The following is a 15,138-nucleotide window of genomic DNA, read 5'->3' as shown; positions in this document are numbered from 1 at the left end:
TTTTATGACTTATGCTAATGAATGTAATGCATGCATTGTCAATCAAAAAGTATTAAAAATAAGGTCCCTTTCTTTCCTTCCTATGCAAAGTAAAGGATAAAAACTATTCCTCAGAACTACAAAACAGTACGTATGACAGAATTCTTCACCCTGTCCCAGAATAAAGATGGTCTTTTAAAAAAATGACACAATGACCAAGCTTGAAGTTCCTGATACAAACAGCTAAATTAAACACTGCAGTTGCAACAGTCGGAAGTGGTATTGCTGTTGGTGACAGCCTGGTGTCATAACCTTCTCAGTTAACTATCACATTTTTCAAGGTTCTTAGTAGGATCAGTGTCCTGATCTGGCTGACCAGATCAACAAGCATTGCTGTTGGCAAAAGGAAGGCAAAGGCAGGAACAGAAATAAGCAACTAAATGCAACAAGATAACAAAACTGTTCTATTTTGCAGTCTTAATTTCAACGTTATCCATCTAGAAACTCAAAATTACAATGCCCTGTTTGTGACACAACCTCAACAGTTCAAATTCTGCAAACACCAAAAAGCTTATTTGAATAAGTAGCTCTAAATGGAATCACTCTTGCATGAAGTAGAAAAAAACCCCACCATTTAGTATAATTCCTAAATAGAGAGTATCATAAATCAGCACAGCAGCTAAGAAATGCAGAAATCTAGTTCACAGAGATAAAGCAAAAAATTCTTTAAAATAAATTTCCTTAAGATAATCCTGAATGTCTAGGAATATGCCACATAGCAGCAACTAATAACCAGATTCAAATTTAGCCTCCTGAGTGATTTGATTAAAGTCCCAAAAAGGAAGAAAAAAGTGTCACATAAACTCTCTGTTCCTTGGGTGGGAGACAGGCCATCAGATCCATGTGATAACATTATGCCCTTACAACCACTTCACATTGTGTTTCAATGCTTCGTGAAACAATATGCAGTAACTGAAATTTTGATTATACTTCTTACCTTGCCCACTTCTGCACAGTAAACTTGTGGCATGTATATGCCTAAAGAGAACTGCTATGCTCCTGGCACATTGAACACCATCATTCTCAACTCAAATACATTCTTTGTCTCTACTTGCATACCTAGAATATTTCATATTCCACAGCAAAAGAGGAATGATCTGTCACACTAATTACTTGTTAAGTAATTTAATATCAATGTCAAGTATTATGATTTAGTCAGACTTTGCAGGTTTATGCGTGGACTTGATCCTCTTAACATCTTTTCCAACCTTTCCAGCGATTCTGGGATTCTGTTCTATGATACTTTACCCTTATGAGTGCTGGCTGAGTTTTCTTCCAGTTCCCTCCGTAGCTCCTCTGCAGCTGGAATTTCAGCAATAGCTGGAGCAGGTGCAATAAACCAAGTCTTACGCTCTTCATTTTCCAGACACCTATTTTTAACACACAAACGTGAGGTAAAAAGCACTTTTTAAGCACCCACCACAACAACTAGCTCAAAATCACTAATCATAAATAACCCATTGTTTCTCCTGCTAAAACATATTCTTGTTCTTCAATTCATGTGACTTTTAATAGCATAAAATTAAAGAGACAAAACCTCTGCTAACCCCAATTTCTTATAGCCCTAAGATACACCTGCATCATTGAATGTGCTTGGAGAAACATTTCAAAGTATGGGTTATGGACCTAGAAATTTCTAGCCCCACATTTCTATCAGTAGACAAAAAAGTGAGTCATAAGAAAAAACACTGCTATAAATTGATTCAGTATGGAAAAACCTGGAAAACAATTATATATATCTAACAATAAAGATTTACCTTTGTCTCATATCTGGTCTTTCATAAAATAAATTATCCAGTGAAAAGACCATGTCTGCAGAGTTGAACATTTTTATATCAAATGGGAAATCTCTTAGTCTTCTAAGGGCAGCACAAGCAACCGTAAAACTGAAATTACTAGACTTGAACCTGTCTAAAGCAATAGAAAGTTTATTAGTTATAAGTGCCAATATTTAATTTCTATAATGTTTTCTTTTAGAGCTCTTGACTGCATTCTTAATTCTTCAAATAGAGAATCTCTCTCCTGATAAAACATGGTTCCTATTACTTCTGACTAAAAAAAGCCCTGTAGGGCAGCACTTGAAGCAACCTTTACTACCATGACGTATCTGGGAGGGAAAAGAGGGTAGGAGTGAAGATCCAGATAAAGTTTATGTTAAAGTATTTAATTTCTGAGAACAATGCTAAGATTTAGCCTAGAGAAGAGAAAAATGAGGGGACACCTCATCACATTCTACAACTTCCTGGTGAGGGGAAGAGGAGGAGCAGGCACTGATCTCTTCTCTGTGGTGACCAGTTACAGGACCCAAGAGAATGGCCTGAAATCGTGTCAGGGTAGGTTTAGCTTGGAGATTAGAAAAAGGTTTTCACCCAGAGGGTGGCTGGGCACTGGAACAGGCTCCCCAGGGAAGTGCTCACAGCACCAGCCTGACAGAGTTCAAGATGCATTTGGACAGTGCTCTCAGGCACATGGTGTGACTCCTGGGGTGTCCTGTGCAGGGCCAGGAGTTGGACTCGACGATCCCTGTGAGTCCCTTCCAACTCAGTATATTCTGTGATTATTTTATACAACTGCAGCCAATATACCTTTTCTCCAATTGTTTTTGTTATGATCACAGTCTGTCACATTTTTGCAAAACAAAATTATACTGTTACCTAAAAAAAAAAAAAAAAAAATAAATTATACTGCTAGCCCAACAATTATTTAAATTTACAAGCAAATGACACTTTTTAAAACCTACATGCAAATTGCTTACCTGGGTTTTTGGAGTATGGGCCTGACACCCTAATGCCGTTAACAGGTTTGTTCTGAAACATTAGGACCAGAGATTATTTCTAAATTATTTATTATTTACATTAGTATTAAAAATACTCCAGCTAACTTAAATGTTTTTCATTTAGCACCATCTGTAGACATTAGAAATGCTTCTTTATGTGTTTCCGTTGAGAAGTTTTAAAACTCCTAATTTTGCTTGAGGACAACTTTAAAAAACAAAGATATTACTAAAAGAATACCACACAAATGATTTTGTGAGTCAAAAATCTTAGATTCACTGAAACAAAAGGTAAAATACAAATGAAGTTTATAAAGCTCAATAAAGGCCAACTCTGGAGGTAAAATAACAAAGCAAAGCTTTCTTCTTTATCTACAGAGACAAAACCAAAGGTGACTCTTCTTTTGTACTCCAGCATCTCATTAGCAACATATGAAAGGGATCTTTAAGAGTGCTTTGCAAATAGGCTTCAGGTTTACTTAATTACTGCACACTGTCAGCTGTGAATCAAAAACTTTAAAAGTATTTTTCTTTTACAGAATCTGTAAATCTTCAAATATTCCAGAGCAAGGTTTCAAATTTAAAATAAAAAACATTTTACGATACCAGGAGAATATAGAGCATGTATCCAAAACTGTCTGTGAACACAGTGAAGAACTTCAAAGAAATCTGTCTATGCCCCTTCTACACACGGTAAGCCTGCAGTACCACTTCTGCTAATTTCTGCCACTCCCCCTCCCCGCCAGGTTTTGCCATTTCCCCCTTCACATTAATAAATCTAGAATTTAGAAATCACACAGAAAAGTACAACAAAGGTGTTTCATTTTGCCACCATGTCTTCACATGCTTTTAATGTCAGTAATCTAAAGCAGGAGCTCTCAGGCTTGGTATCAGTAGTGGCAGCAGAAAGTATCTGTGAGGAGCACTAATCAAGTCACAGTTATTGAAGTAGTAATAATCTGTGTTAGTGCCTATCCAAGTGAATAACCACTGCTCCATCCGGTTCAAGGAGGTGTAAATACTGCACACCAGTATGAAATGGTTTTCCTACCTCAGGTGGGGAATCATCAATCTATGATTATGCAACTTCCATTTAAATAGTTTGGATTTATGATTACCATCCTTGAACAACCTTTATTATACACAATGTTTGATCTCTGGGGCCCCTGCTCTCTACGTGTCATTTATTCTTTGACTAGTTCTATTAATCCCAATTGCTTGATAATGTAAAAGAAAAAATAAAAAGAGATGTCATGGTCATTCTGCAAGACTGGAAATCTAAAAGAAATGCACTGTATGCAGCTCTGCATTCACCCACCTGCTTCAGCTAGGAAACAGTGAAAAAGTCTCTCAGACTTTTAAAGCAAAAGAAGAAAGCAAAAAAGGCAGGGGTGGGAGTGGTGGGGAGGAGCCCAAAACGTTTCCAAGATGGCAAGGAAACAAAGCATCTTTTCCACGCGCTCAATGCTGTTGGATTCCACAGGGAAAATGCATATTCCAGATGGCAGAATAAGGGAGTAGGTGTTTGCAGGAGCAGCACAGACCACTGATTCACATTTACTAAGAGGTGCTTGCCAAATCCTGTGAGCGACCTCTCTCATGTATCTGCTTTAAGAAACACCTTACTACACACAAACACGGCAGCCCATGAGGGCGTCTGCTCAGTTTTGAAGCCACTTTGCTTTGCAACTTCCTCCTAAACCAAAACTTTTCCTCAGACCACGTATTTAATCACAGTGTTCTCTCCAGGGGCCCAAAGGGGTGCTGACCCAAACAAACCGCAACTGCCCGGTGCCCCGAAGGCGCGGAGCGCATCCCCAGCTCCCTGCGCTGCTCCCCGGCTCCCGCGGGACCCTGAGGCCCCTCACAGCCAGGCTCCCGCTCCCTCCGCTTAGGAAGGAGAACGCTGCCGCTCCCGCCTCACCAACAGCGCCTCCCGCCGCTACTACTGCGCAAAATGGCGGCCGCGGCGGGGCCGCGCGCTTGAGCAGCCTCAGCGGGGCCGGCGGGAAGCGGCGATGGCGGCCCGCTCCTCCCCGGCACTGTGCGCGGCCGGCGCTCCCTCAGGGACTCGGGGCTCCCGCCGTCCCTCCCTCGCCGCTCCGGGGCTCGGGGCTCCCGCCGGCGCGAAATGGAGGGCGGCGCGCCCGCCTCACGCCCGCTGCCTTCCCTCTGAGGGGCGGCCCAGGCGCAGCACCTGACAAACCCCCCACTCGGAAATCGGAAAGGATGGGCCTAAATTCCCCATAAAAACTGTCAAAGAGGAATGTGGAGACACTCGACTGATGCTCGACTTGTAACTTGTCCAAGCACGGAGTTATTGGGAATTACTCTCTTGAAAAGTTCTTACTCACTTCGACCCTGGGGTAAATTAGAAAAGGCTGCTGATTCCTGAGCCGTATGACTCAATTAGGAAAATGGTTCCTGCAGGAAGAAATAAAGATACTGAAAATATTTATCCTTTCTAGTGGATTTTTGAAAATAAGGTTTTTTCCTTGCTGCTCAAGCGGTGCAACAAAATCCCTCAAATTATAAGAATTGAAACAATATTACAAAGTATTTGTAAAATGCAGAATTAGGTTGCTTACCCCCCTCTGCCCCAAAATACTGCAACGTAAAATTCTGGACTTGCCATTGGAGCATAGCTTTTGAACTAGAAAACTTTAAATAAACTGCACAACTGTCTAAGTCTAAATTCTAAGCTGGTTCAAAGCTTCATGACATTCAACAAATACTATAGAGGCAGCAACTGTAAATATGTATTTCCTCAAATATAAATAGATGAAAAGGAGAATATGTTCTCAAATATTGATTGATTTAAACATAAATAATTTTTATTTAATCAATGTTTTTTTCTTTCTTGAAAATATTGATTAATTTTTAACTTTCCATTTCAAATTCTTAGACATTGTTTGTGTTTACATAATGAGTGTTCGCTCAAGTTGTGCAAGCCCAGGTCAATTAAGAATTCAATGCAAGAAATATCATGTTCATTTTTACTATCTGGTGTATATTCAGGTCTTTCCTGTATTTATTCTTCCCTTTAAAAGACTTGCATCAGAATTGTGTCATATGACAATATTCCAAATTTTATAGCACGCATTTAGATGCTTTACCCCACCTCCTCATCTAATTACTGGGCAGACAGCCAAAAGTGAGAAGCACTTCATTCCTACTTCCAGCATGATAGGATCTTGGCCGGCATGGAATAACAAAAGATTTTATAAAGACCTTAGAAAACAATCAGGATTGATAATGAACCCATTGTCTGAAATTATATTCTGAAGCCATCAGTTTTATTCAGTAATCTGAATAAAAGTGGGAAAATGTTTGTGACTATAAGCATGCAGTAAGCATTCATTTTTTGCTTATACTAAATTCTGAAACCAGAAAGCATTTTTCCTTTTTACTATTAGTGAATGCCTTCTTTGCTTCTGGCCTCAGGCAAGTTTCCATCTTCGTTCACAGCATCTGCTTTTAGCTGACCAGACTTTAATGTTTAAAGCCATAATACAAACAGTTCATTTTTTAAAGCTATTTTTTTCTTCAATTCCTTTCCCTAGGTGACATCTCCCTCAACACACCCAGAAATCACATAAAATATATAGCAAAGCAGTCTCTCAACTGCTCTGAGACAGTTTAATTTTTGATTTTCCCCAAGCCTAACATCTGATCTGCCATATGTTTTGAGTCTTTCCAGCTCACAGAGATCACATACTAAGTCATAAACTTGCATGTTCTGGAGCAACACAACTAGAAAATCATGAACACCAGACATTGTTCAGTGATCCGTATAACAGAACAATTCTCATACTTGCTAAATACAGAGCTGTTAGAAGGTTCAGCTTCCTTCAGAACTTACAAACTGAGCAAATCAGCAACAAATTAAGTACAGAAAAGAAGGAAGATGTAAGTGAGCTCCCAATCGGTGCTGACTTCTCTCAGTTTCCTTTGTTGAGCTTTATCCACAATTTCGGAGACATGACAAAACCATTGGTCTCTAAAAAGCACCCTTCCTCATGGCAGAAATCACTGTGAAATGTTAGAAGGCCTGAAGTCACAGGCAACCCCTGAACTGCATGATTTTTACCAGTGCTTGAGGTGGTTGCAATCATCAATTTATTAATGAAATTGTAAAATTCAATAATTTTAAAAAAATATTTGCACCTGTAAACTTCTCCAGAAAAATAAAGTACAAATAAAAATACAGCAAAAATGAAGTTACCCAGCTAGGTGAGGAAAAGGGGAGTTTCTTCCATTTTATCATGTTGGCTAGCATTTACAAATGTGGGCCGGATGTTGCACCACCCCTGTAAAAACTTAAAACAGGTGAATAACCTGATTTGTGGCAGCTGAAATTACTCACGTGCATAAGTGTTTGCAAGATTGGGTCTTAAGAGAGCTAAACGCGGCTCCCGCTGGGACGTGGCAATCCTGCTCTGCGTGTCCGCCCGAGGGGCTGTCCCAGCGCTGAAACAAGGCACTGCTCCCCAGGGCAGAGCCAGCAGCCTGCTCCTGCGGTGCCCCCAAACAGATGCTTCTCCAGGAAGTTTAGCTCTTGAACTTTGATTTTTATGTGGCTAAACTAAAATATTTTTAGCACTATTGTTTTTTTTCATGGCAAAGTGGAGAAAGTAGTCTTTTCTGTACATTTTTACCTTTGTTTCCTTTTTCAATTTCTTACCCATATAATTTTTTTCTTACACTTTTAAGAGATGAACTCATCTTACTGAGCCTCTAAGGTATAGACTGACCATCAAGAACTATTTTCATTATATATAGTATTAGTCTCATGCTTCAAATTAACAAAACAAGCACATTCCACATTTACAACTCCGCCCTGAACAAATCGTGCCATGTACAAGCATTTATGTCCTATATAATTAGAGACATTAGCAATTTTCCACATAGACAAAGGAGATATATTGAGTATAGACTTTATAGTTCACATAACTGATACTTTAAAATTCCTATATATCTAAATCAAATCTAAATCAGCTGATGAAATTAGACATATGCAGAAGGAAAGAAAATGAGATTAATGCTGCAGTGATATTTGCTCATTTGGAATACACCTCCTAGGTGGCAAATCAGTGCTGCTTCCCCTAAAAATGAAACAAAAAATGTCTCATTGAAAAGTGTCCATGTCTGCTTTTGTACATATGACTAACCTGAAAGTTCTCTCTGCAACCACTGTTTTGGAAAATACCTGGTTATTTTCATCTTGTCAATTCCAACAATGTACTTTTTTAAAGGTAGGAATGGAATGGATTTTTTTAAGGTAGAGCTATTTTGTGGACATCAGTTCTCAACAGAAGTATAAGGTACAACAAATGCTCTTATTTTATTGGCTTTTTGTTCTAAATTATTATTAATTAATTCTATTTACAGCTATACAGCTAACATCTGGATTCCAGATCCTGTGATGGTTCATGCCCTTTGAAAATGTTTCTGTCAGAAAAATTTCTTGCTTTGGATTGGAAATTATAATGCTATAATTGAGAAAAAATTATTCAGAACTCCTGAAAAGTAACATTTTTTTAGCATGCTTCCTTTTATTAGATAAGTGTACTAGGAAAGCTATAGATTTTTTTCCTAGAATAATTTTTTAACTTGTAAAAAAATAAATATTTGTCCATATTCAAGGAACAGAAGAAAATTTGTGGGTTTTGAAAATACTGGTCTAAGATTAATTTTTAGAATACATTTTGTTTTACACATAGCATTTTTATTCACCAAGAAAGTTTATATCTGTTCAAATGTGGTTTATTATTTTGGCAAACAATGATGTGAGGAGCAGATGAGAGGTAGGGAAACCATGACACTGTGGCCACTTACCAACTATGTGTCCGATTCCTCCTCAAGGGAATTTATTTTCTTGGCTTTGTGTCCACTCCACTTTGTTTGGAAAAAAAAGAAACAAATATTTTAGGTACTGTTGTCTTTGAAATGCTTATCCAAAGATTTCTAGAAAAAGTTCATCTTCCTCACTTTCTGCCTTCCCTGGTCACATCCTAATTATTAAATTTATACTGATTAAGGTTGAATAAAGCAACTCAACCACCAACAGTGTTTAAAGCAGCAGTGTGATCCATATGCAAAGTGTGGGGGGTCCAGCCAGTATGATTAATGGCTTGATGTAGTCAGGGCTAAGACACATATGTATTCCAAAGATAATTCTTTTAATTTAAAACTGTCTTTCCTAGGATGACAGCCTACTTACTCAGTTATTTCTAATAATCTTCCTTACTGTAGCTATGCTGTGCATTTTAAGTTAAACAGCAACAATATGCCAATTAAATTTCTGCAGACTATATGATCTGAACACCCTACAGATCCTTAGCTTTTTCAAAGTAGGTCCGTGTATACAGATTTTGTTTGATCTCAGGTTCATGTCAACCTGGTTTTGAAACATACCATAACTAGAAAATGTTTCTTTATGATATGTTAGTTATCAGGAATGTGATCTATACTGATAGAGGAGGAAACAAGTTCATGCACTGATCTTTCTTCAAAAACGAAGTTTATTCTTCTTGCATTAAGGTAGAAAGCATACATTCTTCAAAGTTTATATTTTCTCCCTATTTCAACTTTTAGGATCATTGCCTTAAGCCTTATGATTTTAAATTTACTAATTCAATGCTTGATAATGTAATATATTTACTGATACATCAAAAAAAGGTTAAGTGCAAAACTGTGTGTCTTGTACACAGGTAACAAATTGTGGTCTAGTCCTGAGGATAGCATTAGCAAATTATTGCAGTGCAAGTAATACACAACAGAAAGTACAAGTGCAGAAGTATTGTTCATCCTTACAGATGATAGAACAGACACAAGCCAACCCTCCTGACTCATATCAGATACCAGGAAATTGTGTTTTACAGCACTTGAACCATGTTGATGTAGAAACTTAACACGACTTGGCCTTTGAAACTGTCCTGTTGTAGATGCCGCAAGATGCAACACACAGGAATGATAAAAGTATCTAATATCAGGATAAGAAGAAATGGCCTCAGGTTGTGCCAGACAAGGTATAGATTGAATATTCTTCATGGAAAGGGTTATCAGGCATTGGAACAGGCTGCCCAGGGAAGTGGTGGAGTGACCATCTGGGGGCTGGTTCAAAAGGTCTGTAAACGTGGTTCTTAGAGACATGGTTTAGTGGTGGACTTGGCAGTGCTGAGTTAACGGTTGGACTTGATGATTGTAAAGGTCTTTTCCAACCAGAAGGATTCTATGATTGTGGTATCTGTTCAGTACCTCATCATAGTCCATGGGTTAATTGACCTTCATGTACAAAGCTATCCAATTCTATTGCACAAGTCTCAAAGGCATTTGAACATATTGTTTTCCAATTCAACCAAATTTATACCAAATGTAAATTTATTACCAAATGTAAACTCCAGCAGTATTGTATTTTTTGGACTGAAAATCCTTGTGAAACAAGTATAATTCAAAACTTTAAAGTAGCAAATGTCTTGCATTTTGGAATGCAGTAACTAAATACAGATGTTCAGATTCCAGTTGGGGCACTTGAGGCAATTGTACCAGTTCCTGATATGTTCTGAAAACAAACCCCAAAACAAAACAAGAAATTACATGAGAAACAGCAGAATGGAATGCCTGAATACACTCACATTTAAGAAACTGTCCATCACCACATGGGTTTGTTCCAAGCAAACTGTGGACTTCCAACTGCCAAGCATCTCAGGAGTAGGCACAGTATTAAATAGAACACATTCTGGGAAACTTCCAAACTAAGAAGTAGAGACAATGACTGAAGCTTGGGGACTTCTCACCATCACAAAGACATTTGAGTACAAAAATCCCACTGCACTTTGCCACAAAATGCTGAAGATGGTTTACACAGACTCAACTTATCCTCAAAGTAGCACAACTGCTTTGGTGACAGTGGAGAACCTGAGATATCAACATGTTGCAAAGAAAGAGAAAAACTTCTGTCACACAGAATTTTTGATAAAAATGGAAGAGGCAGCAAGGAACACAGCTGAAAAATGCAGTATGTTGACACACTACCAAAAGAAACAGAGTTAGATATGAAACATTTTTATAACAAGCTGACTACTGACAACGATACAGAAAGTAGGTGACAGCATTTCAAAGTCAAGACATTCTACATACTTGTTGATGTGTTTACAACATAGATGAAAGAGCAGTTTCAAGATTTCACAGAGAAATGCAGGCTGACATGTTGACATTGATAAAGTTTTTAAAACATCTCATATAAAGCCTTGAAGAAAACTTTATAATTTGCATATTTAGTCCAGCTATTCACTAATCAACCCTTTCATGTATTAATTCAGACCATATAGACTTACTGGTAAATTTTGTGCTAAGATATTCAGAAGAGGACACATACATTTAAATACACAGAGGAAAGATGGACTGATCAGTGGACTTTGTCTACAGAAGAACTCAGGTTTGTCATAATGGTCTGACAGTTTTGTGAGTCATCTTCTTCTGAAAGGTGATATGTGTGTTTTCTGCTGGAATGTTCTGTAGAAAATTGAAAGCCCTGGCTTCCTATGTAATTCTAAAGATGACTTGGGAATTTATTAAGTCTAGCACATCACTATAAAGTCCGGTAGGGTTCTCCCTTCTCATTTTACCAAACAGCATTATAGTATTCACTCAAGATCCCTTCCCTTTCTGTGAAGTGATTTCAGTCCACATCTCCCATCTCGTGAATGAAAGCTCCAGTTATTCCACTATTGGGTTTTGTGATCCAAGCTTGTATCAGCTCTTTGAGGGTAAAACCATTTAAAATTGTATGGAATAATTAAGCTTTATGTAGAAAGAGTACATATGTGCCAATATGGCTGTTTGACTCAGGAAAATCACTTTAGACTTGGGAGACCCCCCCAACCAAATCACTGCATTCCCCTAGGCTACAAGAGAATACTGTCATGTGTGCTCTTGTCCAAATATTTAATACATGTAAAGAGATCCAACCAAATAGCCACTATAAGTAAGCAAAGTGACATTTCTAGTGACATCAGTGATGTTTGGATCACATTTGCAAAAAAAGCCAAAAGGTCAAATCACTATTTAAAAGTGCAAAATGTACCTTGTTCACATTCTAATAACATTGAATTGCAGGAGTGGATTTTATGTAGGTCTTAAAACTGTTTAATTTAGTATGAAAGAAACTAAAGATTAAAAACTCATGTCTTAACAGAATGGTTCCGCAAATCATACTAACTTACAAAAAATGTCAGCCTAACCTAAACTGTTGCTGCAGCATTGCTGAATGTTACAGTGTGAATTTCAAGTGTTTAGTAACCATTCATTACTTCTTTGCACTCATTTAAGTGTCTTGGTTTCCTGTAAAACAAGCTACATTTGCAACACCTAGGCAAATAACTTTAACATTTGGTCTTCATAAGCTGATTACAAAATACCCAATGTGAAAATAATTTTTTTCATAAAGAGTCTTATTTTCTTTGTTGAGAAGTTGCTGATAGATAAAATTCTCATGATATTCAGACAGCATTTTAATTAAATATAGATACAAAAAGAAATCCATCTCCTGTCCCCTTGTTTTAGATCTTCTTTTTCTTCTGGCTTTGCCTCTACAGAGCCAGAATGGTATGACCAAGGAGGCTGTAAGAATCCCCAACCTAAGCTCCTTCATGTAAAAAGCCATTAAATTTCACCAAGACACCCCCTTTTTGAGACCTATAACTTTTCCTTTTCCCTCCACCTTTCCGTTTTCTCCAAAGTGTGACCTTTGGCCTATATTCACAGTCTGTGTGCATAGACTGTGGAAGCAGAGGGATTTGAGGTAGAAACATTTCCTTGGGCAATAGAAGTGGTAACAGCAGGAGTACCAAGGAAAACAAAGTGTTAGGATAAATCTCCTCTTAACAAAAAAAAAGAAAAAAATGACAAAAAAATCACAGTGCCAAGGCATTCCTCATAGCTACTCTGTATGTATGGGGAAGAATCTTAATCACCTGTGCACAAGGTACAGAATATAGATCTACAGAACTTCAGAATTAACTAAAACTCACAGTATTCGTTTAAAATAATAGTAATTAAAAACTGCAGTGTGAGCAAGAGAAATGCACTAAAATGTTAAGACAAAGGCCAGCAATCATGCCATTTTAGAGCACATATTTATCATGTTGCCAGTCAGAGCTGAGAGCTCTGCAAGGCAGCTCCAACCACTGCTTTCCAGATGCCAGAGAAGTGCAGAGGTACAAGGCAGTTATCATGATGGAGCTGATGGAGCTATTACCACAATAACAACTCTGCAATAAAACAGGAGATATCAGAAAAGCAGAGGAAGTTTACTCAAAAAAAACCCCAAAAAACTCCAAGAGTAGCTGAGGCTCCTGGGAGGGGCATCTGGACCCTGAAGTCCCAGCTTCTGTAGTAGCTGCCTAGGTTAGCCTCCAAAGAAAGATCCAGGTCCATGTACTTACATGTATTTCATGTTTCAGAAGTAAACTCCTATTTCCCCAAATATTCCAAGCTTTTAAACCAGGGCCATTACTACTGCTTCTTGTCATCTGTTTCCCAAATAGTAAAGGGAATTTGTCTTTCACAGTCTTTCTGCTTTGTCATTTAGCTTATGGGTGTGCACTGTGTGTATTTCAAGAGTTGAAAATACAGCTCGAGTGTCACCTGGTCCTTTTCATCTGACACTGAGGGCATGAAACATGCCTCCAGCACTAAATATAGAAACCCATACATGGGAAGCCCAGAACTATAAGCACACACATGTACTAGTACATATCATTTTAAGACAATAAACTAATCTACAGTAATTATCTTAGGGAACAAGACAGCAGCACAATTCCCCCTTTGAAACTACCACTGCTGCACATTCAGCCTGAAATAAGCATTTTAACCATTATTCCTTTCCTGCCAATTAAACAGTTTTACAATGTGCCGCTGAAAAACCAGGAATTTCAAGGACTCTGACTGATTTCCCTCTAATTGCCAACCCACTTCTCTGGTAGTAAAGCATAGCTTTATTTTTAATGGTTATACCTACTGATTCCTTTGTTGATTTCCCAGAAGCTTACTGGCATCATAATCACAGTATAAGATTTTACTGTATATGATACTAATCTTAGGCAGTTTGGTTGGCTTTGTCTTTATATTTGGACAATTTGGTACAGATTCATGATGATGCTTGAGGAGTTTGTGCTTTAATTTGTTAAAACTGCCATTTTTCTGCTGAAGACTATTTCAAACAATGTGGTGGAGCAGGGTAGAGTGAGGTCTGTTCTGCAGACCGAGAGGACACTTTCCATTGCTGGCAGGACAGGTAATTAAAAGCTAGCAAAATAGCACACCCACCATTAATGTGACACAGGAGCTAAAACAGTGCATTTCCACCTAGAGTGGTTGAAAAAATAGTTCTCATCATAGTAAAGAGACTTCCCATAAAAACCTTGGGCCAAGTTGGTATCATCAAGTGGAATATTCTTATTATGGTGAAAATTCAGCAGGACATGACTTTGCTTTAACAGTTCTTCAGTAATTTCTAATTCATTCAGAACAATCTTGTAGAAAAATGCATTAAAATGAGATTTTTTTAGGTGTAGGATTGTTTTTAATTTTAGATATATTTTTGCCTTATCTAAATTTGTCCTAGTTTTACTTTAATAGTGAAAAAATTCTGCAATGTTATTTGCTATTGTCATAAAAACAAGCCAAATTTCCCATGATGATCTGTATAGCTAGACAGTATGCAGCATGTATCTTAAGTCCTATAAAACTGGAATTTGGACAAAATGGTATTTCTAGGTTATATTTTGACATTATACAAGGAACTATTTACCCTATGTTTGAAAAGGATTAAAAAAGCACTATCCTCATATTAAACTGGGGAAAGGGGCTTGCTACTAACCAAATTTCTATTAATATTTACAGCATTTCAAGTAACTGCTATTTTAAACATAAAAACCCTCAAGAAATATTTAAAGAAATATTGGAAAAGAGAAGAAAAAAGGCCCTGATACCAAACACAAAAGACAATGCTGCATTTCATTACTGTAATGGTTGCATTAAACCAAGCATCTAGGTTAGTAATCTACCAGTTCTCAGGAAAAAGAAATGAAATATTTCATTCATATATATCCAATTTCTCTGATTTAAAATTAATTTCTTTCAAAGAAGATATCAGTTAACACCACAGAAGGGTTTTTTGCCCCTTTGCAATGCTCTATAGTTCTAATCCACTAGCTGAAAATAGGACTTCAAGGCAGTGGAGGAGAGCATAAGATGAGTTCAGGAGCTTTCTGTGATTCTGCATCCATTGAATCATTTATATTTCTGAAACTCAGGAAAAC

At 37.7% G+C, this 15,138-nt stretch overlaps 1 protein-coding gene across 1 annotated transcript in view; it reads right to left on the bottom strand.

Annotated features, from left to right (window-relative positions):
* Positions 1 to 13,394, bottom strand: part of HFM1 (helicase for meiosis 1) — a 44,236-nt gene extending 30,842 nt beyond the window's left edge. The window contains exons 1-6 of the mRNA XM_082287113.1: positions 13,261 to 13,394; positions 8,651 to 8,710; positions 2,795 to 2,846; positions 2,625 to 2,693; positions 1,797 to 1,950; positions 1,288 to 1,409 (exon numbers count right to left, since the gene is read on the bottom strand). Of these exons, the coding sequence (XP_082143239.1) occupies positions 1,288 to 1,409; positions 1,797 to 1,867 (193 nt within the window). The 5' untranslated portion in view covers positions 1,868 to 1,950; positions 2,625 to 2,693; positions 2,795 to 2,846; positions 8,651 to 8,710; positions 13,261 to 13,394. The remainder of the gene's footprint in view (positions 1 to 1,287; positions 1,410 to 1,796; positions 1,951 to 2,624; positions 2,694 to 2,794; positions 2,847 to 8,650; positions 8,711 to 13,260) is intronic.
* Positions 13,395 to 15,138: the final 1,744 nt, after the last annotated feature.

The sequence above is a fragment of the Coloeus monedula genome (assembly GCF_965178545.1).
Source record: "Coloeus monedula genome assembly, chromosome: 9".
Taxonomy (NCBI): Eukaryota; Metazoa; Chordata; class Aves; order Passeriformes; family Corvidae; genus Coloeus; species Coloeus monedula.
This window is presented reverse-complemented; position numbering and strand designations above follow the sequence as displayed.